At 33.5% G+C, this 27,944-nt stretch overlaps 2 protein-coding genes across 2 annotated transcripts in view; both read left to right on the top strand.

Moving 5' to 3' along the window:
* LOC149903116 (uncharacterized) overlaps window positions 1-13,176 on the top strand; it is a 56,887-nt gene extending 43,711 nt beyond the window's left edge. The window contains exons 3-5 of the mRNA XM_090109763.1: window positions 8,532-8,682; window positions 10,894-11,015; window positions 11,321-13,176. Of these exons, the coding sequence (XP_089965889.1) occupies window positions 8,532-8,682; window positions 10,894-11,015; window positions 11,321-12,391 (1,344 nt within the window). The 3' untranslated portion in view covers window positions 12,392-13,176. The remainder of the gene's footprint in view (window positions 1-8,531; window positions 8,683-10,893; window positions 11,016-11,320) is intronic.
* Window positions 13,177-14,490: 1,314 nt separating this feature from the next.
* LOC149903115 (uncharacterized) lies at window positions 14,491-27,129 on the top strand. Its single transcript, XM_090109311.1, has 10 exons — window positions 14,491-14,804; window positions 15,238-15,372; window positions 15,743-15,917; window positions 19,297-19,546; window positions 20,222-21,010; window positions 21,645-21,778; window positions 24,389-24,511; window positions 24,910-25,051; window positions 25,753-26,037; window positions 26,849-27,129. The coding sequence occupies exons 1-10, from the start codon at window positions 14,633-14,635 to the stop codon at window positions 26,942-26,944; spliced, it is 2,301 nt and encodes a 766-aa protein (XP_089965437.1). The 5' UTR covers window positions 14,491-14,632; the 3' UTR covers window positions 26,945-27,129.
* The last annotated feature ends 815 nt before the right edge of the window (window positions 27,130-27,944 follow it).

The raw sequence follows: 27,944 nt of genomic DNA, 5'->3' as shown, positions 1-27,944 counted from the left end.
ATCTGTAAAGGGTTCCAAAGGTAAATAATATAAAAGAACGGATTAAAAAAAAATATTATTTCGAAAAAAACATCCTCATAAAAATTTCGCACCTCAGACGAAAACTGTACAATTTTTAATTAAATTAGTATCCTTATAAACACGATATTTACACTCAAGGTGAATGCCATTGTTTTAAAATTGTCTCAGGATCGCTTGCAACCTTTGAGGTTATTTCATTGCTATAATGTTGATAAGCTATATCTCCGTCTCGCCGCGGCCGTCGCTTGCGTACTTTTCAGTTTTCATGTTATCTTTATAAGGCTCGATTTGCATGAGACGAGCGAATGCTCATTCTACTACTATGTCAAATTATTTTAGTGTAAACAGGCGTAGACCATTCTTTCCTTGTTCTTAGTGCGTTCGACAAGATTCTATGCAATGTTTTCATACTGAAGAACACTGAATATAAGTTTTCGTTTACACTAAAAGATCACTTATGAATGCTCTTGCTTTAGTTCTAGCTCTATGTTCGTTTGATGTAAATCCACTGTAAGAAGATAACTACATAATTATTGAAATGGATAAGTAAAGAGATTATAGAGATCTCACAATTTTTGAATTTCACCCTTTTATGGATTTTTGTTTTCGCAAATTGATGGACTAGGAAGGGTTAGATCAATAAATAATAATAATCAAAACATTGAAATTATCAAAACAGAAGCGTTTGTGCCGAGCATACGTGTTAGAAGTGAAACTTATTAGGCAAGATTCAAAGATACCAAAATCGTCGTCATACTCCACGGTGACGCGAAGTGACGGTATTGCCATGACGCGACCTTGAAATTTTACGCTCAACGCGCCTAAAGAAGTTTCACTGCAAAATTTAAATATTAAATCGTGTAGTTTTTGTCTTAACCACATTATTATAATAATTATGCTTTTAAACTGCCTGAATTATTTTATTGCAAGAGTAAATTTGGCTTATAATCCCGCTGTTTTATGCAAGAACACTTGCGCTCAGCGCACCCATGTTTCTTACCAACTACCTACATAATATAAACAAACAATTTTTAATAACACCTAGAAGAAATTTACGTGTCACGGCCTCCATTTCGTTATAAATAAACTGCGAGCAGCGTGCGAACGACTATTGTGTTGGTTTACGACAGAACCTTACAAAACGCCATCTTATTTTACGATGAACATAACTCGTGTCAAAAGTTGATCGATTAAATGTTTGCATTGGTATTTGAAAATCACTATTTAATCAAATCTAAATTCGTTCCAATGCTAATTAAAATTCAGTGGCATTAAATTGGTAATACTAATTTATTGGTTTATTAAAAATTATAGAATTTCTAATTCTAAGAGTTCAGTTTGACGCGATTTTGTACAGAACTTCTCTCAAGAAAAGATGTAATTCCTTGTTCCTTATTTCTATTTCTAAAATACATACCTATAAAATATAAAAATATGGCATACGAAACAGATCAATAAAACTTACTACCCATAACATTGCGTATACATATCGGAAAGTAGATACAACGAAATTATAACCCAGTTTAGTGATAAACGGATAACCTCATTTTCGAAATCGGAAAAAGTCCCACGGATTGCTATCTCATAAGTAAATAGGTGTAGGTAATAAATATAAGTGATTACAAGATGTGTATTCAAGGGCATCCGTTTGGAAGGTGCATAGAGACACACCGACGCACCCATTGTTCTTTAAACTATAGGGCATAGATATTAAAAACATCTTTATGTATAAGCCGTTCGTTCGCATTCTTTACGCACGTACCGTCAGCAAATAACGTTGTTGTAAGATTTATTGGATTAGTTTAATGGTTTGAAAAAGTAGATATGTATTTGTCCAGTGATTGATCATTTTTAGGATAGATGTTAAGCGCCGCCATGTTAAATGTAAATTTGAATAGAACCAGCAAAAATCATAGAATTGCATTATTAACATCACAGAAAATTGCTGACGATACCGTCATTTCATTTCATTTGCAATAACTGCCTGTGTTTTTCATTTGTTTGTAAATAAAAATAAAAAAAATCACTGAGATAAGAATAATAACATCGATTGCTAACTACAGATTCAAAATCGTGACGAGAAATCAATCGGACTGTCATAAATTTTACTTTGTCTATAAATTTTGTCTCTGGAACATAATTCTTCATAATTAATGTGCACAGATTTAATATACCTATATTAAACCTGCGACTATAGTCTATACATCAGTGTCGTACACAATTTGCACTTGATTTTAACTTATTAATATCTTTGGAATGCTGTTTAGAGACCTTTAAGGGTTAAGGGCCAATAGGATCATGTGCACAGTTTAAATTATAATACTAAGTATTGTTTACATACTCGTAGAGCACATCTTCGTACAACAAAAAATAGCAAGTTAAAACGATGGTAAAGATTTGGTTACAAAACGTTATCTTCTTACCTGTTGTCACTTCGAGTGCGTTATTAGTTTATTACCTACTAATTTACTTAAAAAGTATAAGGTAGAACCACGTAGACGGTAGAACTTACCTCATCGAATCAATAACGCAGAGTGTGCTAAAATAATATTAATTTTATTATTAAAACTAATATCAAGCATAAAAAGGTAAAATTCGTATTTTAACCATTGTAATAATAAGGTCATGACCCCAAAATTTCTAAAATTAATACCTTTAAATCGGGCACGAATCGCGCGTAGGTTAGCAAAAAGTTGCATTGACAATTTGACATGCAAGAGAGCTAAAAAGTGACCCACTTTTTGACGGAAGACGAGATTCTAAACGTGTAGAGAATAATTATTTTATTGCAATCATTTTACATTTTATGTAATACCGATTGTGCCATTTTATTTTATTCTGTCAATGTATTTTTTTACAAAATTATGTCGTATGTAGGTTGGCTCAATTTTAAAATTAGGTAGGTAGGTATTAATGTGGATTAGCTCATTCTTAAATTCAAACAACGTCAAAAAAGGAGGTGGTTCTGAAAATTGACTGCATTTTTTTTGTATTTGTTACTATCATAACTTTAGATACCTACTTATGTTTCGGAAAGTTGATACCTCCGATTTCGTCCCATTTAAATTTGGTTTAGTTCAGAAAATTTGAAGTCGGTTTAGTTTTTTGTTAAAAAATAATTATTATAAATCAAATGTCTATTAGGTATACTGCAATTATTATAAATGCCAATATCGTTTTATTCTGATAGCGTTACAGACATAACTAGGTACATCCAATTCAAAAACTTTTGCTTTTAGGAAGTAAGTTCTATTTGTACGTACTACAGTGCGACACAAAAGAGATGAAAATAAATGAGGGCGCCACCGTCGCTCATATAGCAACACTGATACTGCGACGCAAGCAATCTTGATACTATAGAATAAAAATCCAAAAATGTATATATAATATAATCTAATAATTGTTATAATTGTTTCAGTGTAGCAATAGTGTAATTTAAGACAAAAATACATTAGTATTTTAATTGACCTACCTAGGTCAAATTTTACTTAAATGTATTTGGAATTAGTTATTTTATAAAAATCGGTCAAGTGTTTAGACTGCAGAGGCGCACCGCGCACATAGAATCAAACATACAAACAAACAAGCATACATGCAGCTCAAACACATTACCCTCTTTCTGGGTCCGTCGGGTAGAAAAAAACAAGGCGATTTGAAAACCACATATTTTTATTTTTTTTTTGTAGATAAATTTTGTACATTAATATAATTCATCAAAATCTAAATATTCTACTCCTTCAAAGGACTGATCATCACTCTGTTTCGAAGTACTGGCAAGAGGGTACGGGGCATCTTCAGTATCTGTAAATATGATACAGTAAATATGATTTTTTTTTCTTATGGTTTGATTGATTAATAGATAGATAGCTGTATGAAAACAGTTATCACTATACTATGTAGTAAAATCTAAACTAGGTACTTTATTTGAGGCTGGTTGGATTGGATATAACTTCTTGACTCAAATTGTGCTGGTCGCACTATAAAAACTAGTTTTTGTTTACATACAAATAACCTCAAATTAATTTGCGAAAACGTAATAATCGCCATACATACATACATTAAACACTCGTTACTAATGGAATATTCTATTTTACGTAGTACTGAGCAAAAATAAATGGAATCTCACCGGTATATTCTGCTGTACGTTTGTAAACGTTTTCCAAATCAGTCAATAAATTTCCAGCTTGAAATTCGGACAAACACCGAATAAAAACTTTATACACCACATCACGGACACCGCTACGTTTAACCTTTTTCATGATGTCTCCTTTTTTATTTAAATTTCTTGTTCTAAATAACAATTTTATCTCAATAATTCTCCACTTCACGAAAAAAACAACAAATTTTTATTCAACTTGACAGCTACATTGCCAATTCAGGGTTGCCAGGTAATGAAAAACGAATTAGTTCCAAAATAATTAATTTCATCTCTTTTATGTCGTACTATATATATTTTTATGGATAGTTTTTACAAATTTTGAATAAATTAATATGTAAATAAAAACAAAATTCACCATACGAATGTCTCGAGATAAGAATGAATCACCGCTTGACCAGACGGCCGTAATTTCACTCGTGAGTTACGTAACATAAGGTTCAAGGTCTTTGGATCTTAAACTCTTACTTTCCGAGGTTTTATGTTTGTTAGCGTATTGATGTAGTATTGTGAAAATGTTGAAAGGTTGTAGGTTATGTATCGGTGAAGAATAGTGATGCGTAAATAATTTAGGAAAGTGTGTACTTTTAGGATAATAATTGAAAGGGCATAGTTGAATATTGAAGTTCTTCACTTATCCATACTAATATTATAAATGCGAAAGTAACTCTGTCTGTCTGTCTGTTACTCAATCACGCCTTAACTACTGAACCAATTTGCATGAAATTTGGTATAGAGATATTTTGATACCCGAGAAAGGACATAGGATAGGTCCCGGAAATCCTACGGGAACGGGTTTTTCTTTGAAAACGCGGGCGAAGCCGCGGGTGAAAAGCTAGTATTTGAATAAGTTTAACTATGATAATTCGGGGATTGACTGTAAAAAGCTCTTAAAATTTTTCTCTGTATTTATTTACTAGCATAACGCCCGCGGCTTCGCCCGCTTTGTCTACAACCTTATAAATTATGTAGGTACTAAAACCTTCCCCTTGAATCACTCTGTCTATTAAAAAAAACCGCTTCCAAATCCGTTGCGTAGTTTTAAAGATTTAAGCATACAAAAGGACATAGGGACAGAGAAAGCGACTTTGTTTTATACTATGTAGGTAGTGATAGTGATAATTAATAATGAGGACTTTCAAAAATAGAGCTATTTTGAAATCACAAATTTCGCAGAGTAACACATTTTTTTTGTTGCACTGTACATTATTGCAGAAACCACAGATTAATCCAAAAACAGAATTCTAGAACGAAATTGTCTAGTATTTTATATAATCTAAAAATTTATTAACTAACTAGTTTCATGATGTAAGAGAAGAAACCCACGCGACTCTGTGTCAAGAACACGCATTAATATGGTATTGTCACCATATTGGTAGATTTTCTGTAATAGCTATTGTAATATGACGGCGCCATAATAGTAATTAGTTACTTAATCTTTCCAAGAAAGGTTTGAGTAGTGCAGACGCGTTATTGTAATTGGATTCACATAAATACTAATATAAAGCTTTACTTTTGTATGTTTGAACGCTTTCAGGAACCGCTGGACAAATTGTATAAATTATTTCACTATTGAAGAATATTATGTAGTTACGTGATACTTGATGGCACTCAAGGATTTATTTGGCCTACTGTGTTTGTTATTTTCCCACATTTTCTATTTTGGTGAAAACTTGATGAGCATATATTGTATCTGTTATTATATTAATAACAAACTTTAGTATATTTTATTATCATTTTCGAGAAAAATTCTTGAGATTAGAAAGCTTCTTTTTCCTAAAGCTTTTCTCCCTGTTTCATGTTATTAGCAATCGAGTGATAAAAAAATTTATAATCTGTGTACCACTCCGCCTTGTTCTTGTAAATAAATAATGTATATTGAAGGTATATTGTTATTATTTTGCCTCGGGCACTTACTTTAAATGGATCTCAAGATAATACAAAAGCTCATAGAAAAAACACACCAAATCCAATTTGACAAAACGTAATTTAGATTTAATTGGCCATTACTTTGATCTTGGTTTTTATCGATGGCGTCTTCTTTTGGTATGAGGAAGTAAGACCTTGGCAATAAAATAATAAAAAAAATACTTTTTGTTCGTGATCTGATTAAATCAACAATCACATTTCAACTTTTTATAAATGTTAATACAGTTTATTAATATTCTTTTGTAATGATGACCCTCGATAGGTCATGAATTTTTATTGGTTATAATTTTGATTGCATTTTAGCCAAATTGTGGTTTCGTTGATTTGATTTTGTTTTTTCCTGTATTTTATGTGGACCAATTAATGAAATCGGCGGTGGCAGGATTCGCAAAAAAATATTGACGTTTTTTCGTGGAAGATCGTTTTTGAGATAAATCTGAAGTAAACTTAATATTATAAATAGCTATGTTAAAGTTTACTGGATAACGTAAAAACTAAAAACGTATTTAAATTATTTGAACGTTAATATAATATTAAGCATTATTTCAAGGCTTCTTTTAACAGGATGGAACAATAGGAAAAATATTTAGGTCAACAAAGATATTTTTTTATTTCATCAAGTACCTATATATAAAGTATGTTTATATACCCGCGCTATTTTATAAATAAAGTAGGTACCTATCGAATAAGTGCCTACCTATTAATTATTTAAGTTAGGTATCTGTGGTATAACTACTATTATGTATTCTGTGGTATAACCACAGATTATCCATACTATAATATTATAAATGCGAAAGTAACTCTGTCTGTCTGTCTGTTACTCAATCACGCCTAAACTAGGAACTGAACCAATTTTCATGAAATTTGGTATGGAGATATTTTGATACCCGAGAAAGGACATAGGCTACTTTTTATCTCGGGAAAATGACGCATTCCCTGAAATCCCATGGGAACGGGAACTATGCGGGTTTTTCTTTGATTGCGCGGGCGAAGCCGCGGGCAGAAACCTAGTATAATAAATAATAATATATTTGTACAAACTTTAATCGTGTGTTCATCTTCAACTTTAATCGGGTCTTATATACGTTCTTTCCCATGTTCCTACAATAAACGTAAGTATTTATTATCATTAGTTATTACCTTAACTATGATCAAAAAACTTAATTTACAGGTATTTAAATCATGGATGGCTATATTAGTGTTTTTCACATAGGTATTAATCAGTACATTCCATTAAGCCTATACTTATTGACCATTATAATGTTGAATTTTAATGGAAATAAAATAAATAGTAAACGAGTAAAACCTAGCAACGTGGGTGTCGACATAAATGTAATAACTTTATAATAATAAATGTATATCTTTTGATCGTCCTTATGTATATTATATAATATGCTATACATTACGATACAATATCGTTTGTATTATGGTAATAGTTTTGACAATAAGATATTTTACTAATTTTATGCAGATACAATTTGAGTAATCGCTGATAAAATAAAATAAATCTTAGGTACCTACCTACTGCGTCTGTGGTAACATGATAAACTTAAAACGTCTTAAAATTGGTCATGGAAAGTGTCAATTTTCGAAAACCTGTATATACATGCATACTATTTCTTTTTAGAAATAAAGTAATATAACCTTTCCGCAAAATTTGCCATCTTCAGTATTTAAAATATTTTCCTCTGGGGCCCATAGAAAATTTCCACCCTGTATTATTAGACAACACGCACGAAGCCGTGGGCGGGAAGCTAGTGTATCTGAAATAGATTAAAACCACATCGTATAAACGGGTCGTTATACAAATTGACCATTTATGATTCGTGAATGAATCTATTTCTGAGAAGATGTCGTTTTATCATTCGTGTTTTATACACTTGCGCAAGTTCATTATGAATTTAATCTCTCGGTTGTTGTTTTTGCTCAAATTAATAATGCATATTGTTGGACATGTCACACGTTATTATCTATCGAATGCCAAAATAAGCGAAGCTTCTATAACTTAGAAATAAATTGCAATAGTTGAGAGTTGAGTCTCTACTTGTGTGTGTGTTTTTATTAACTATCCGCTCGTCTTCGGGTGAAACGCAATACCTAATAACAAAAGTTTTAACTATGTCTTTTAGAATAACACAACTAAAAAAGCCTTTTTCAAATTCGCTCTATACTTTTTAAGTTTACTTCAAGTATTCTAGAGTACTTTTCCTTTCAACTCGACGAATGTACATAACTATATGTGCCGCGTGTTTTTTTTGCGCCACTCCTATTGGTCTCAGTGTGATAATAGCCTTTCCCGGTACTGAAATATTTTTTCAAATCGGACCCCTGGTTCCTGGCATCAGCGTCTTCAACCAAACAAACTTAAACTCTTCGGATTTATAATATAAGTATACATATTCTTATAGCCCATGTCTAATTCCAGATCTACCACATGTGTGATGGCCTCGGGCGGCAGTTCAGCTACTCCTGTCCGAACACCACGCTGTTCCAACAACGAATGCTGATCTGCGACCACTGGTATATGGTCAACTGTTCCAACTCGGAGGATAATTATGATGCCAATCTGCTTATAGGTCTGTAGTCTACTGTATTAATAGTAGATGTAAATTTATTCAGCGTACTCATACCTATATGACCAACTGTCGAATTTGAAGGAAAATTTTGATGTCAATTTGCTGATAGGGTCAGAAATTTGTTTTCTCCCGCGGCCTTTGAAAATTTTTGATGATTCGCTCTTATTGGTAGCTCCTATTAGCGCAGCTTTCCACGATATATGCTAAGCTATACTACAAGTATACCTACTACATATAAATATTATACCTATAACTGCTATAGGTACGTTTTACGAAACAAAGTTCAGCATTGTATGCCAGCCAAGACCGAAGCTAAAAGGATAAAGCTTGGCAATAAGTTTAAGAAATATGTTATGAAGATTTATTTTAATATCTCCATGATAAAAATAAAATGGTTATTAAATCTACCCCAAATGTTCATCCTACAGATCTGCTTTTTATAGCAGAACAAGATAAATAATGTGAATGCAGGTCACTTGAGGTTAAGTGGTCATCGCTACCACGAAACATTGGCTAGAGTCTAGACATAGGTATTGCAGATGCTTTAGCTTTTTATGGCTTTATGTACTTAAAGCTCATTTCTTAAATGCCTTGAGGTCCGATTTCTGGTTTTGAATCCTTGTAATTAACAGCCATATGAAGGAAGTTATGTGGTTATATTATGTTAAGGTTTGTTGACCGTATTTTTTTTTATATTTCTTGAAACTAATATTTTAACTTAATTTCCAACTTACATACTTAAATACGTAGCGCAAAAACTACACCAATCATTACGAAGTTACCATGACCAAGTAATTTTTTACAACCTAATTAAATCTTACAATATAATAATTAAATCTTATAACATAATAATAATTATGTTTCTGACATTATCAACGATCTGAGCAACTAAAATGCGTGCTGCCCTTAAAAACTTCTCTGCTTTTAGGCAAGGTATCAATGAGTTCATTATTTTAAACCTTAGAGATTACCTTAATAAAATTATTAGTTATAATTAAAGAATATTAACATCTAACAATTTTTGCCAACTTTTACGTAACGTACAATAATACAATTGTAATTAAATAATATTATGAGTAAATTTGCAACAATTATGGAACCATCCTTCAATGGAGGTCGTTACAGACCTAATAGCAGCCTTGCTTCGTATTGCACTTTACAAATTATAATTTGAACTCTTGTTAATAATCAAAAGTACATTAGCACATGAGGAGTCAATCAAAATCAATTTGGTATTGATGTTTAGTATTTAAAAATGACTCCATTCAATTGATTGCATATTATTTTTCGCTTCTAGAATTAATGTAGAGGAAAATGCAATTTATATTAAAAAAAATCAAATAGTCTGTATAATTCTCCGGTTATTAATGATTGCTACCACCTATAAATTGTTATTAAAATACGCAATAACGTTTGCGTGTAACTTTTTATTTAACCTTTCCTTACCGATTACCAAACTCTATAATCATATGGGCAAATTGCTACTTTTCAAATGCAATAAAAAACGTCGCATTGTCTGGTGATGTCTATCATTTTTTCCATAATTGTTTAGCGCCTATTATCCTAACATGGTCAGACATAATGGCCTAAACATTGTTTTTGCTCATATAATCATTGTTTGTTTGAATGGACGTAATCAAGTGCAATGCCCTTGGCAATATTTCCGTGTGTCCGTTACATGGGTGGTATAATTGGGTACTTTTTGCGTGATAACACGAATACGGCAATGTATTATCGGATGTCAGAGTTCACGCGGTAATGACCTGTTTGTGTGTAGAAGGCCGTGTACCCATTTCAATAAATCATCTGTAAGTGTCATGTATTAATGGGCCAAGAATTTCTTCTGATGATTCAGTCATATTTTATCAGTTATCACGTCTTCTGGCTTTAGTCTTTAGGTAGACATACCAGACAGCAGTGTATTAAGAAAATTCTCAACTTTCTTTGTCTAGTATAATTTCTTCGTCTCCCTCATGTCATCCCTCATCATTTCTAACTGTAACTGAAATTAGACTGTATTAAGTTATAGTTTAAATAATATATCAATCACAATTCACATGGAAACATTTTGTAGAAGCTTGCAGTATGCATCTACTTTATAATGACGATGCATTCGTGATAATATATCACGCAATCAACTCACATCGGAGTTTCCTTGCATTAATTAAACAAGTTATGCAATCATTAACTAAAAGTATTTTTTAATTGCAGGTCAAAGAGATAAACCGTTCGTGTCTGATGAGGAGATGCGACAACGGACCCCTCGACCTGACATACTCTCTGTTCCACCGAATAGTAATTACTACGATGGTCTTAAGGAATCTGAAACAAAGGTAATAAAAAAATATTTATCCTATGTATTCTATAGTAATCAGCCAATTCCAAGAATTTGAAATCATCCTGCCTTCTTTAATAAAAACAGATTTAATAGATTACACTGCACATAAACTAAAAACCACAGAACTATATAGTATGACGCACACAATACACATACTTACATAACATACAGTACACACTACAATATGCATAAACGATCTCTGGTTTGATTTGTTTTTCGGTCCATTCGATGAATATTTAGTAAGCAAAGTACCTACAAGCAAATGTTCAATCATTTAATATTTAATTTGCTCCCTTTCAGTTCTCAATCCACCCTGGCAACAGCATCGTCGGCATAGCTGATTCTCTATCCAGCGCTAACAACAACGGTTTGGACAGCGATAAGCAAAACTACCGGCCACCTTCATCCTGGTCCACTGGCACCGGCGTACGGTCAACAACTCCTCGCTACATAGACAATGATAACGATGATATATTAGCCCAACCTACAAGACATACACCAGTCAAAGAAACCCCTAAAATACAAGCACCGTCCAAAGAATTGAACCCACCTTTCCTGCCGTCTCCAGGCTCTAATGATGGCGCTGGCCAATTAGACATCAGAATGGAACCAGAAGATTCAGTATACAATTTTATTAAACGCTTCGATCCAAATTCTCCCGATACACGTACTATCGGAACGTCCATGACGCAAGCGGAGATCTTAAATCTCAACCAACATTTACCAGCTGGACAAGCTAGTGCAGAAGAAGACAGAACTCCGCGCAAGAATAAAAACAACGACAAGAACTTTAACTTCGTCAAGCTGGAAAACAAGAAAGGATCAAAAACTGAATCTAGATTTGATTCTGTAAATTCCAAAGTGAAATCACAAGACACACAAACTACACCTTCCACACAACAGACTTCCACTATACCAGAACCTTCTAGAGATTTGCTGCCACCGAAAAAAGATTTCCCAACACTGGGTATGACCACTACAATGGGACCACCAATCTACTACGAATGGAAATGGGCAGTACCTGCACTGGAGCTCGAACCACCAAAGTTCAGTAACTTCACGAATGTAACTAACGTTCCACAAAAATCTCAAGGAAAACGACCATTTAGCGCACCAAGAACTACGCCAGCGACTGTTGATCTAACACCAAGCAACACAGAGTACAATATTAGTTCTTACTTTGTACCAGACTACGTATTTCCTTTAGACAATCCTCACCCAGGTTACGGTGACGATGAAGCACAGACTTCCTTCCAAGTTGAAGTATCAAGGGCCGGGAGGTCTAGTTATGGAGAAAACCCTAACTGTCCTCAATGCCATCCAGCCTATCTTGAACCTGGTAAATGCGAGCCTTGTGTAGTTAAACGGTAACACTGTTAGTAAATTATTTATTCACATAGTTGTACGAGTCATTATAATTTGAATGATTCACATAAATCCCTTGTCTTTAGGTACTAAACAGCGAACATAATATGCTCAATACCAATTTAACGAATGCAAGATAGACGAGTATCTTTGTAGAATATACAGTAGAATACAAGAAGGCTTAACACTGTGATACACCGACAATAAAAGCAATGAAGAATAAGGAGCCTTATACAATAGATGATAACGTTCACAAATTGTACATATGGCTTTCAAGATTTTGTACACACCCACTGATGGTAATTTTGAATACGAAACTTGTACAAATCTTAATTCTTTAACATAGTAACACGCTAGAATCGTTATTTAAATCGATAAGGTTCATTTATTATCTACTAAATTGTATGAAATATATTTAATAAATACAATATACAGTGAATGTATGATCAAATTGATAAGTAATAAAACAAAATATATGTAGGTAATAAGAATAATTATGATTTTATAGTTGTATTCAACACAACAACACATTTAAAAATTGTTATTTTTATACAATTTGAAAGAATTTGATCTTGCCATTTTGATGGAGTAATTTTATTCGCTTTATACTTACGTCTTATTATATTTTTTGGCTATTAATTATTATATATTATCATGTATATTTTGTTACTGACATCTGTTGTTTATTAATTCGTAATAGTTGTGTACAAATAGATTTATTTTTATACATTGTTGTAATATTTTACACGTGCCTATGTAGAAAGTTAAGTTAAATTAAATACTAAAATGTATTTCTTGTTTTATTTATTACCTGTAGAGCGCGACAGGGACAACTGTTTCCTCTTCCAATACTGGATCGATTTAATTACTTTTTTCATTTTAGTAGAGAAAAGTATAGGCTATGTTCCTAGGTTTTGCTTTTTTTATATTATAATGTTCAAAAATTAGTTTTATGGAAGACGGAACATAACGGATATATTTCTTACGTTTTGAAAGATTCATATATGACTAGATTTCCGCCCGCGACTTCGCCCGCGTTTTCAAAGGAAAACCCGCATAGTTCCCGTTTCCGTGGGATTTCCGGGATAAAACCTATCCTATGTGTTATTCTGATGTATAAGCTATATTGTGGTAAAGTTTCATTCAAATCCATTCAGTAGTTTTTACATGAAAGAGTAACAAACATCCATACATCCATACAAACTTTCGCCTTTATAATATTAGTAGGATTCATATTATCTTGTATTAAGATATGACAAAAAGGAAAACGTAGGAACATGGATAAAGTTACCATAGATTAATAGTAAAACAAAGTGTTAGTGTAGAGCTCTAGTGGCACAATCCAGGGAGGAAACAGGGGACTACGTTTGTATGAAAAAGCGGTACTTTTGTTTGCTCCTGGGTCCCCTATAATTTTAAAGATTTTATCCCGGATTCATCAGTTAAATGAGGCCAGACAATGCCTAGGTACCTAGTGGCTACTATAAAAATAGATATTCTTCAATAGGTAGATACATACCTGTTGGCACTGTGTTGTGAATGTAAATTTATGTTCAGATCACTAAAAAAAGTAGACCGTAAACCGTACTTACCTATTTTTTCTCGTCCAAGATGTGATTATTTAAAAAACTAACTCTTTAAATAAATCTTAATCTTTAATAATTAAACAGTTAAACAGGTTACCAGCAACGAGATAAAAATAAAACAAACGAAAATTTAAATCGAATTGAGGCATCAAATTCAATTCAAAATTCAAAATAAACATTTTTTTAAATTACGTCTACAGACAAGGCAAGGGACTAATGCCACAGAGTAGCAAGGGCACACAGTCATAGACTACAAGTACATATTAATATTTTACTAATGTGATATTAATATTTAATAATGTTATATTATAAAATTGGAAACCTTTACAATATACGAAATATCAAGGTTGGTAAAATAAGAAATTATTTTTTTTATATAACATTGCAATTATTTTGATTTTCATAGACATATTATTATCTATGCCATGTCTATGGTTTTAATAGAAGTGGCAATATTGTTGTAGTCTATGGGTTCAACTTCATTTTCAGACACCTGTCAGTGATAAAAAAAGTAAAAACGCTTTTGTGAAAAATAACTACTCGCAAACTATTCAATTGCAATATTTTATTACCTTTTTTATAAAGTGCAAACCTCGATGAGGATTTTTCAGTGAAACAGTACATGTTATGAAAATACTTCTAAACGTATATAGATATAAGAATGAGTAAGGCTAATCCGCTAGGATTGCTTGTAAATTATGGCGATTCCGATGATTCCGACGATGGTGGTTCAGTGCCCAAGAAGCCGCAAGGAAGTGTAAAATTGCCGACAAGCTATGCGACAAACGACCACGCTTCAGCCGCCATCCATCCACCGCCAATATCACATTGCCGTAAGTGTTATTATCAGAGTAATAACCTATACTAATTTTACAGCTTTAAGTACTGAAAATCAGTGATTATACGTTCAAATTGAAATTAACCACGGACGTAGTGCTCAAGATATTAAATTTTCATTGTTAGAATACTATAGATTTTAAATACATCAGTATCTATTGTGTTTGAACACTCATTCGTTATTAAAAAAAAAAAAAAATATTTAGCTTGTAAGTACTTATTTTTGTGTTTGGAACATTCGACTTCCATTTCAAAAATTCTTTCACCATTAGAAAGCTGCATCTTCACTGAGCAACATAGGCTATATTGCATTTAAAACAAATTAGAGATCCTTTCAAAAAATGCAATAATGTAACCCAAGGTGTAAAAAATATCTGAGCAACCTTTACTTTGATTAATACTATTTTAATGTGAAACTCTACTATTTAGCTTGGTCTGCTTGCTATGATGAGAACAGTGGTTTTACATATTACTGGAACCAACATACAAACGCAGTCACATGGGAAGCACCTCCAGAGTATCTATTGGCGTTAAAATTAGCGCAACAACAGTTGACTACAGTAGGTATGTGTTTGTGTTTATTTTTTACAAATATTTAACTATATTAATATTATAAAGCTGAAGAGTTTGTTTGTTTGTTTGAACGCGCTAATCTCAGGAACTAGTTGTCGAAGTAGAAAAATTATTTCTGTGTTGGATAGCCCATTTATCGAGGAAGGCTATTGGCTATATTATATCATCTCGCTAAGACCAACAGGAGCGAATCACTGCGGATTAAACTGCAGAGCAGAGCTAGTTTTAGATAAAGTGTAAGACTCATACATTTATTAATCAAATAGACTTTGAAAAGTAGCGCTTTTGAATGGTCAAAATACAAAACTATAAAAATGTATCATCAATTTTTATTGTTTATTTAAATGTTGATATAACTCAGGTTCAGCAGAAGTATCCGCAGAGGAATGGCAATTGTATCAACAGGCGTTAGCGGAGAAACAAAGCACGCCATCAAAAGTAGCTAAGCCTTCCGTAAAACCTTCCAAGAAAAATGAGAAAACTTCCAAAAACAAGAAAAACCCAAAGAAAAGGCCTTCCAGTGACAGTGAGGATGAGTAAGTGTATGAATATTATATTAATTGTATTATATTATTTACTAGCTATCCGCCTGAGGCTTCGCCCGCTTTGTCTAAAACCTAATAAATTGTGAACTAAAACCTTCCCCTTGAATCACTCTATCCTTAAAAAATCCCGCATCGAAATCCGTTGCGTAGTTTTAAAGATTTACGCATACATGGGGGCATAAGGACATAAAAGGCGACTTTGTTTTATACTATGTAGTGATTAGCATTATAATAACACATTTTTATGCTAACTAATCAAATTTCTTTTAAATTCCAAAAAAAAATTGCGTTAGCTCAATAATATTATATGTTTTTGTTGATTTTACTTCCTCTAAAGGCTGAAAGTTTGTGTCTTTCATTTCTTAAATATTAGGTAAGTATTTATCCCTAACACAAACTATGTGTTCTTATCTTCTTATATACAGGGTTACAGGTTAAGTCGACCTATTCCTGTTAAGAGCGTGTAGTAGGGGTCAAAACAAACTGATTTGATCATATAATACCATATCCAAAAGTTAGCCGTTGAAGAGTTATTGCAATTTTAATTTTTTTCTTGAAAATGCCACTTTATCTTCGCATTTAGCGTTTAATTTTTTATTTTACTTATTTGGTCTGGGTTTTTTTGAGTTTTTAAGTAAAGGTTGAGTTAAACAATAATTCTCAGCAATAAAAATCCATATCGCTGCAAACAATTCAGAGAAATGGCTTTTAAACTAAAAATAATAACATTAAAATAATTAAGTTAACTCGTTTTAAACAAAGATATTGAAAAAAATCTCTATGAAAATGTGTCTGCAGATGTTTTTAAAAACATGTGCATGTTCTTAGCTATGTAAAAAGGTATGATAACCTCAGGTAGCATTCGTAGATTCCAAGAAATCGGGGATAAACATGGGACAGTGTTAGTAAAGTACAACATCAGAATAAATTTTGTCATAATTTATTTTTCTTAAAAACTTTACAGTTCCTGCTCAGCATGTCTTCCTCTATTGCGAACACATATTCGAAACCTTTTCCGCAGAAAACTCTTGACTACCCCAGTTGTTAATTGGTTCCTCATCTTATTGGCTGCATCGATAATTTTTTGTCGTAAAATATTAACAGATGGAATCGGGTTCGGCTCATTGTACACCAGACTCTTCATATGCCCCCATACGTAAAAGTCCATGGGGGTTAGGTCTGGACTTCTAGCCGGCCATGGTATGGGCCCACCTCTTCCGATCTATCTGTTTGGATAGTTGATGTCTAACCATTCTCTAACACTTCTTCTGTAATGTGCAGGGCAGCCATCATGTTGGAACCACATGTCTCTTAACAAAGTCAGGGGTATGTCTTCAAGTAGGTCGCTTAAATGTTGGCGCAGAAAGGTCTCATAATTTTCACCATTTAGGTTGTCCGGAAGGAAGTATGGTCCAATTAATTTATTTGAAATTATCCCCATCCACACATTAAGACTGAATCGTCTTTGTGATTTTTTTGGATTCTTCTTGTTAGGATTGCCACGTGCTTTCGGAGCCCAATAGTGAGCGTTATGGTAGTTTGTGATACCGTCTTGATCAAATTTGGACTCATCTGTCCATAAATTTTTTTTGAAAAAACGAGGGATTTTCCAGATCCGCATTCAACATGAATCTACAAAAATCTAGTCTTCTTAAAGGATCTCCTTCTTCCATCACGTGCACGGGCGTGTAGTGATATGGGTAATATCCTGAAGTGTTCATTGTGAACCATACTTTCCACTGAGACAGACCAAGTTCTCGGGCAACAATGTTTGTTGATATCGTGGGATCCATTAGAAAAAATCGCTTAATTTCATTTTCCTCTTCGTCTTCCTCATCCCGGACAGATGGCCGACCAACGTCTGTTCGTCATCTTAGAATCGAACCAGTTTCTCTAAGGCGACGATAGGTCCCTTCGAAGACACTAACATCTGGTGCACGACGGTCAGGATAGCGGGTCATGTATTCCGCACGAGCATGTGCAGATACACCTTGACAAAACCCGTAACACATCAAAATGTCTCCAGTAGGTGGAAGCGAGATAGTTGCAGCGTGTGAGTGAGACATCATAATCACGCGGCACAACCCTTTATTGTTCGCATAGGCAGATAATAACTAGACCGATGTTAATGAGCTATTCTAAGAATTATTTCCCCATACCAAGTTTATTCCCGATTTCTTGGAATCTACGAATGCTACCTGAGGTTATCATACCTTTTTACATAGCTAAGAACATGCACATGTTTTTAAAAACATCTGCAGACACATTTTCATAGAGATTTTTTTCAATATCTTTGTTTAAAACGAGTTAACTTAATTATTTTAATGTTATTATTTTTAGTTTAAAAGCCATTTCTCTGAATTGTTTGCAGCGATATGGATTTTTATTGCTGAGAATTATTGTTTAGCTCAACCTTTACTTAAAAACTCAAAAAAACCCAGACCAAATAAGTAAAATAAAAAATTAAACGCTAAATGCGAAGATAAAGTGGCATTTTCAAGAAAAAAATTAAAATTGCAATAACTCTTCAACGGCTAACTTTTGGATATGGTATTATATGATCAAATCAGTTTGTTTTGACCCCTACTACACGCTCTTAACAGGAATAGGTCGACTTAACCTGTAACCCTGTATAAAATTCTCGTGTCACAATGTTAGTCTGCATACTCCTCCGAAACGGGTGGACCGATTCTCATGAAATTTTCTGTGCATATCGGGTAAGTCTGAGAATCGGCCAACATCTATTTTTCTTATGTACCACGGGTGAAGCCGGGGCGGACCGCTAGTCTTATATATAAAATTCTCGTGTCACAATGTTAGTCTGCATACTCCTCCGAAACGGGTGGACCGATTCTCATGAAATTTTCTGTGCATATCGGGTAAGTCTGAGAATCGGCCAACATCTATTTTTCATATGTACCACGGGCGAAGCCGGGGCGGACCGCTAGTATACTATAAAGGCTTAAGTTATTAGGGTGTCCTGAACAATATTTGCACATAATGTAGTAAAAGTATAATTTATTAATTGAATTTTTTATAATAACATATCTCATCTCTATAAATTATATAAAACTAGGTTTCCGCCCGCGGCTTCGTCCGTGCAGTCAAAGAAAATCCGCATAGTTCCTGTTCCCGTGGGATTTCCGGGATTGCGTCATTTTCCCGGGATAAAAAGTAGCCTATGTCCTTTCTCGGGTATCAAAATATCTCCATACCAAATTTCATGAAAATTGGTTCAGTAGTTTAGGCGTGATTGAGTAACAGACAGACAGACAGAGTTACTTTCGCATTTAAAATATTAGTATGGATTAGCCATGTATTATATCAAATCTTACCAATGTCTCGTTATTAAGCCTCCAACTTATTACAGGTACAAAATAGAACTGATCACGTCCTACCACAACTCAGATTCGGAATCTAACGATGAGCAAGAGATTGTTAAACCGCAGATCACACCTAAACCCCCAAAGCATCAGCCGAAGAAACAGAAGACCAAAGTATTGGAATATGGACCCTCGCTACCTGATAATCAGAGTTATTCTGCGCCCATAGGACCGGAACTACCACCTGACTTGGTTGATGTGAAACCGGAAGAAAGTAAAGAAATTGTTAAGGAGGAGGTATTAACTTTATTTTATGTGTATTAAATTAATTTGTTTTTTGTTTGGAAAATTAGGGAATGTTTTGCTCTCTATAAAAACTGATAGTTTCTTGTATAGAACTACAGACTTATGATATTCGTAGCATAAAAATAAGAAGATATTACATTTTTAAATGAATGTAGGCATTAGATTATTTTTGATTGAGATTAATAAAGATGATGCAATTTCTACTGTATTTACAGTAGAAATTGCATTATCATCATAATAGAAATGTATGTATTATTTTTAATATGAGCTAGAATGATTGAAATTTCTTAAAAACATGCTAAAAACATGTATAGTATGTTTATATGTATATTTCTTTACTTATCCCTTATTAAGTTTGTTGTAACACCAATGATGAGAAGCGCAAGCTGAAAATGCAACTGGCAAATAGCCACAAAGTAATGTTTCAAGATCACTAACTTCTTAATTGTCATTTAATTTTGGAAACACTTTGCAAAAATTATGTAATCTTATAGTTTTTGCTTAGTGGGTTCAAGTTATTTAATGATATAGAATTTAGTGAGATTGGATTTATTACTATGCACTTTGATGGCTAAGTTTTCAATCTGAGGTGACGAAAATATAAAAAAAGTATTAAAAATATATTAGTATTGTTTATATACCAGAATATTGTTCATTTCGTTACAGGAAAGCAAATTAACTCCCAAGCCAGTAACAAAATCCGATGAAGACAGTCAAGACGAAAGTGAATTGTTAAAGAAACTCAAAGATAAGGCCATGTTGTTAGAAAAATTAGGGGGTGAACTTCCTTCAGAGTTACAGAAAATAATAAAAGATGATACATCAAGAACAAATTCACCTAAATCAGTGAAAGATTTAGACATTGATGAGCTATTACAAGAGATTGAGCAAAAGGAACTACCTAAAGCTAAAAGTAAAAAAGTAGACATATTTGACGATAAAAGTATATCGAATTCGCCGCGTAGTCTTACTCCAAGTCTAGAAGACAAACATACAAACGGACCGTTATTCCCTAGTGCAGTTAATATAGATGAAACCAAAATTGTAGATAAACCACCGCCACCACCTCCTGAAAAGGAAAAAAAGAAGAATATCTACCTTACTGATGTAACGGAAGGTGAAACTAGAAAACTCAGAATATCTAAATCACTCCTTCCAAGGAAAGAGAAAATAGAAGTTCCGGCGTATACAACGAAATATAGTACGCATATTGAAGGGTTTTCAAGTGAACGAATGGGTTTAGGTTTTAACGAAGAAAATGAAGACAGTGCGCCGAAAAATGCTATTAATTATGGCAACGGTTTGATGTTCACGAAAGGGGAAGTGTTGAATGAAGATAAGAAAGATGAGGCGTTAGATGACTTGGCTGATTTAGTGGAAGCTAAGTTAAAGTATCTGATGCAAGTGCAACCGGCACCACTCACTCCGGTTCAAGAGATGATGGTACAAATGCAGGTCAGTTATCATTGGGTTTTTATGTTTGTAGAAAGTAAAATTTTAATTGTAAAAAATATTGCAATACGGCTTCTCTTGACTATCTCTGCAATTATTAAAGGTTTGTGCTGTTCAGTGGATCTTTTTGCAATTGTATTTAAACTTTTATCATAACCATTTTAAGTATATGTTTAATCCATCAGGCCCCGGAATCACAGACACAATAGAAAATCTATTGTGTCGTGGCCCGATCGGGGCGCTCGGTGGTCAATGGGTTAATATCATAAAAATGTTGAAGTGACTTTTAACTGTTTATGAACCAGAAGGATTTACTTTACTCATTCCTTTTCTGACATGCTTTATTATGCAGTGTAGTGGTATTAAAAAAAAGACGGGTTGCACTCCGGGAGTGCCGGCAGAAGTGAAAACTTGATTATTAACGTTCAGCATGTTTGATATTTTGGACTGGTATCCGTCTTACGCTTTTTCGATCAGGTCACGTGTCCTGACGCGAGTTTAAGATTTTATACCCATTATAGAAAAAGTGCTCAACGCCGCTAAAGAAGTTTTCACTTCAAAAAAAGTTTAGACTAGAAATAAGAATCATGTGTAAACAAACAAATTTATTAACAAATATTTTGATATAATATTGCAGACGCTAGTGTCAGCGTTCCGCGCAGGCGCGCTGTCCGCGCCGTACTGGCGGCGCTGGGTGGCGGGCGCGGCGGCGGCGCTCGGCGCGCACGAGCGGGGCGCCGCGCCGCCCGGCTGGCACTGCGTCTTCCAGAGGTACAAGCCCCTATATATAGACCCGCACGCACACGCGCACGCGCGCCGCTACACCTACACACGTTGCATATGAGATACATGCGCGCACACAAACACACGTACACCAATACGAACATGCGATATATGAGACACATATGCGCGCGCGTACTTATATACGATAATACACGCACACGCGTACAACTACTCGTACACCGACACACATGCACACGTACACCGACACGCACGCACACACGCGCTCATATAAGTGACATAATATTAAAGACTCATCAATGCGCGTAACGGTACGAGATATACGAATTTACAAAACTATTATTTGAGATATGAATAGCAAAGCAATTATAAGCAATTATTGTAATACCACAATTTCAGATAAGTAGATCAGTTCAGTAATATTAATTTTTTTTTAGAAAAAACGTACAGATATAACACTTGATCGCGACGTTTCATAATTACACACACACACACACACACACACACACACACACCCACGAAGACACCAACATTTTACGTGTTATACTTTATCGTCAAACCGATGTTGTGTTAGTGAGGTCAGAGAATATGGAATTAATAAAATTTAAATAATCGCGTATTCCAAATTTAATTTCATTAATAATAAATAAATATATAAAATGTGGTCCTTCAAGCCGGAATCGAAAATGAAGATTATAAATGCTTCTAATGTAGTCGATTAAAATTTTATTTTCCATATTCTGTCATCAAACAAGTCTAATTGTTAACCGAGAATATCTTCAGATTACTACTTTTTTTACAATATTATAATGTGAATTGTTTAGGAATGAATTTTGAAATCATTTTCAATCCTGATACCAACGTGGTTATCTCGTAAACTTACGTATATGTAATACACACATTAATGTTTTTAATTTCAGTCAGTTTTAAATAAAAAAATGAGTTATAATCAATGTAAAAATTAAACTTTTAAACCATTTTTACATGGGAATGTGAAAATGGAATAAAATATGCATAAAATGCGTATTAAAGATAGAAGACTGATTTTTATTCAATATGTTAACAATATTGTGATATAACTGTGATAAAAAGTACCTGAATTATTATTGTTAAATAAAATATTTATCGATATAATTTTGAGTTTCTTTAATTCAGTAACCCGAAAACTTGTAAGTGATAAAAGTGTTAATATCTTAACATTTTTGTCGATTCTCCGCTGGCCCTTATTAATATAATATTAAGAATTAATGAGGTTTATATTATTTAGTTCTATTTAGTGGTTTTTTTTTTGTTTTTAGCCTTGATTGAAATGTAAATGTTAAATATGTATGATTATTTTTCTCTGTAATTATTGACCTTAAGTCTGAAGACAAAATAGATTTTCGCGAAATGGTTTATTTATGTTTTGCTTTTATAAACATCCGTTATTGTTCCAAATGTAAAAGTTTTGATAAAAATTAAATTCAAAATATAAAAACAATCATTTGTTTCGCTTCATTTCTAGTATGTTTTGTTTATAAGTCAGTATTTAAAAGGTATTAATACGGGCCGATAAAAATAATTGTATAAAGCCACTAAAAGTTCCAACAAATCGTTGAAGCAATAAGAAGAAAGAAGATCATCGGATGCTGAGATACGTCGCGCGTGAAACTGGTAAGATAACATTTTTGTTATTTACCATTTATATTCTTGATAATGCACTTTGATCTTTTCCAGAACGGCATAAGGACGAAAATCGAATGGCGGTCGAGCTTCTTTATATGAAGCTTCTTACAGCTCATGGGTTTAGTATGAACATTTGAATTTTATGGGAATGGTCCAGAAATTGGTTTTTTGATACGTTTCTGAACTGGTCCTTTGTGTTATAGCTTAAGTTGCCCCCGCGATTTTAGTTGGTGGTATCGTGTTCTAAGTATACGTTATATTGAATTTATGGCTGGACAGTTAAATTAATTCTATAGTTCAAATTTTAGAAAAAAGTATCTTTATAGGCTTCGTCGGACAATTGCAAGTTAAACAGTAGTAAAGAAATTTTAAAAGAGGAATAGCAAAATAGTGATTAAAGGTGTCTGACTTGATAATAACATTAAAAGAAAAGTTAAGGAGAATACTTGTTAGTGTCTTTATTATATTTTTTTACCGATCTATGATTTTTCTTTTAAATTCGGCCTTCGGACCTTCAATTGAGATGTAAGGTAGCTCTTGCAGCGACATATTCGCGTTTGCAGTAATTAAATTCATCCACGCCAAATTATATCAACTATTTCTTATACTTTTTAATGTAGCCTGCTTGGCAAATAAACGTATTTTCTCTCAAATCCTTAAAACGCAATCTACGTACTACGTCTACTTAAAAAAAAACGCATTTGCTTAAATCCTGCTACTTTTCGTTCCTTTTTATAATAGCCCACTTTGAAATTAAACGTCTCTTCTTTCAAATCCAGCTACTCCACGTTCTTTTTTATGTAGCCAACTTTAAAAACATACGCATTTTATTTCAAATCCAGCTACTCCACGTTTTATGTAGTCCACTTTAAAAACACACGTCTCTTTCTAAATCCTTAAAACGCGATCCACCACTAAACTCCCGGGGCATTACCCAAATTCCCCGGGTGTGTACTAACGGTCCAACCCGGGCAGGTCCGCGGGGCGCTACAGCTACAAGCGCGAGGCGGACGGGCTGCTGCAGTGGGAGTACCCGGCTGTGGCCAGCACGGATATGGAGATATGCACTACACCGCCGCCGCCGGATAGGGTATGTATGCTAGTTAATCAAGCCTCTGCCTGGTTTCTTGCGAAAAACAGCCTTTATTTCGGTGTGTAACTAGCAAAAATCTTTATAATTGCTCAAATAAATGAATCAATTATTATTACACTAGCTTACCGCCCGCGGCTTCGCCCGCTTTGTCTAAAACCTAATAAATTATACACTAAAATCTTCATCTTGAATCACTCTATCTATTACCGCATCATTATCTTTTATCTTTTATCTTTTTCATGAAAATCGGTTCAGCAGTTTTTGTGTGAAGGACTAACAAACAAACAAATATACAGACATTCGCATATAAAAGTATCAAAATATAAAAAGGCTACTAAAACAATTTATACATTAAATCAATGTTTCAGTATAAATTATAATATTTTTTCCCTCTACAGGAGAGTCCTCCCCCTCCCCCTCCGCCGGCGACCCCCCCTCGTCTACCAACCCCCCCTCCCCCCGCGTGGGACGACCCACCCCCGCCCGGCACCGACGATGTGCCGCAAGTGCCGCTTGTGCCGAAAGTACAGCCCCCGCCGCCGCCCGTGAGTATAATATACCTGGATATACTGCACACGATCGTCAAATACACACTAAACAGTAAGCACTTTACGCTACACAGTATTACATACCACTTATAATAAATCGTCATTTCATTTACATCCATATCTAGTTTTGATTGTTTTTTTTTATTTTGCATTGATGCTCACAATACAGGCCACGAGTCTAGTGTGGGCATCTTGGTTCAAATGATGTATACGCTATTTACTGTGTTAACAGCCTTATTGTCATAAGTTCAACGATATTGTATGCTTGATTTTTGAATAAAAATTTTTTACTTTACTTTTACTTTACTTAACGCATGGCAAACACTACGAAAAACGCACGCAACTAATGCTGCAAGTGAAGTGCGCACCGCAAACTGGTGCTGGTGTAATAAATACACAATACAAAACTCAGACACTGTAACACATTATACACACAGATGAACTGTACATAATACATCTCTCACACAATCAACAATCCACATTCTATAACTAAGGAAACTGTATACAACAAACTGCATGCATCACTTATTATAACTACAAGCTGCACACAATGATTATAAAATTATCAAAACCGACAGTTTTTGTTCATATCCAACAAATAAAAAGAAATAATATCTTTTCATTTATAACTAACTTTAACTTTCTAACACTACTTTATATGTATTTTTTTTCATGTAGTATTAATATCATCATTTCAGGAACCAAAGAAAGAGATAGGCGACGAGCTTCTATCCTTCTACAGCGATATAGCAGAACTAGAGAAACACTCCTCCGGTCCACCGACAGCATCCAACTCTCCCGAAGCAAACAGAGACAGTGAAAAGAGAGACAAAGATAAGAGATACAAAGAGAGTGACAAAGAGAAAGATAAAAGATACAAAGAGAGTGAGAAAGAAAGGGATAGAAGATACAGAGATAGTGAGGTAAAGCCAGTGGAGAAGATAGAGAAATGTGAAAAGGAAAAGAGTAGACGGAAGAGTAAGGTTAGTATTTAAAAGATTGTCTTCTGATACTGTTGTTTTATTATAGTCTGTATTTTGCTCTAGAGTCTAGAAGTATTAGGGCCGATTTTTCAATGCTTGGATAAAACTTATCCGTCCAATAAAGTATTACACGATAATATTAAAATGACACGTAAACTGTCAAATACGGGCAATTAGAATACGTTTTTAAAATGGTAGTTTTATTCATTATTCGACGAATAAGTTTTATCCAAGCATTGAAAAATCGGCCCTTAGGAATATAGATATTAAGCATGTTGAAATTAGTAATAATGATTTAGAAATTAAAAAATAACGGATTTAAACGCCATTTATTCATTATATTATTTATCCCACACAAGAATGATGTTCCAGGATAATTAACTTTCGAATTAACTAGTAAAAGATTGAAATAGTTACAAATTTTCCAATATTTGTATGTTTTAGAAATAATATTGAATCGAACCGCCAACTGATAATAAATATAAAACAAAAGACTATAAGGCACAATCCCTACTAATCCCTATAAATGCGAAAGTAACTCTGTCTATCTGTCTGTTACGCTTTCCCGCTTAAACCTCTCAACCGATTTTGATGAAATTTGGCACAGACAATCTTTAGACCCTGAGAAAGAACATAGGCTACATACAATACACATAACATAGCATAACCTTTTATTGCGAAATATGTACCACGGGCAAAGCCGCTAGTATTATATAATAGAAACTGTATTATTTGTTTCATTCATTCTATAACATGTTTGTGTTTAATTTATCCATGAGCAAGTAATAAATTTATTTTAATTAATTCACAGGTAAAGATCTCCAGTTCAATAGGAATGAAGCATAAAACAGTGTCGTCTCTAGTCGCCAAGTGGCAACAAGTCGCAGAAGAAATTAATTCTGATTGAGAATTCTCCACTTTAGTTTATATAACTTCCATTTTGTATCAAAAGATGGCGCTTTAATAAATTTTGTAAATGACATCATGGCTCATAGATGGCGCTGATATTAAAAAGTTTGAAAAAACTAAACGATCGTTGTAAATAATAGGACCACTTTGTATTATTTTTAGTTTAATAAATAATATATTGTATACATTGGTTTTATTTTATCAATATCCAGAAAATTAATTGATAACATAATGTTGTGTTGTAATACCACATATTTTAATCTTAGGAAATGCATATTGCAGCATTGTAAGGTTAATTCATTTATCTTTTTACTGAGTCTGAGTACCTAGATATTCTGAAAATTTGTATCAATTTCAGTATCTAATAATTTTGGAAATACTAATTTTAAAGCATATATTAATATCTTATATTATTATGCGAAATTAGGTATAATTTTTATCCACTCTTATTCTTTACAAATATACATGACACCATAAGATGTGGGTCGATTAAATCGAGCGTCCCTTAAGGTGATCCCTTTTCTGTATGCTAAACAATAGTACCTTACCTTTTTGTATTACGTCACTGTAACTATGGGACATGGTATACATAATAATATAGGTAATATGTAATACCTACCCTAGCGGCTTTCCCGGTTCGATCCCGGTTGACGCCAAACAAAATATAGCCTATATATAGCCATAGTAATTATTGTTGCTTTCTCAAGATAAATATAATTTTAAACCTGTCGAGATATTTTTGAGTTAATTGGATAACATTTATTATTATATTTAATAATTTAATACGCAATTTCAACAAAAACTGTTATAAATACTAACTCATTAAAATTATTGTTAAAACAACAAACAATAGAATTTAATACAAAATGTCGACGAAAATAAGCTATGAAAGTAAAAGGATATCTGATAGTACTTATAGGCAATTTATTTTATCAAAAGCTGTATTCTCAACAAAGTTTCGAAGCCCACGCAAGAAATACAATACAGAATAAGACACC

This window comes from Colias eurytheme, chromosome 14 (assembly GCF_061535395.1).
Source record: "Colias eurytheme isolate Ceu_HAF_F1 chromosome 14, ilColEury1 Martin Lab GWU primary, whole genome shotgun sequence".
NCBI classification, from domain to species: Eukaryota; Metazoa; Arthropoda; class Insecta; order Lepidoptera; family Pieridae; genus Colias; species Colias eurytheme.
Note: the sequence above shows the minus strand (reverse complement) of the source record. Positions and strands in the feature narration are given on the sequence as shown.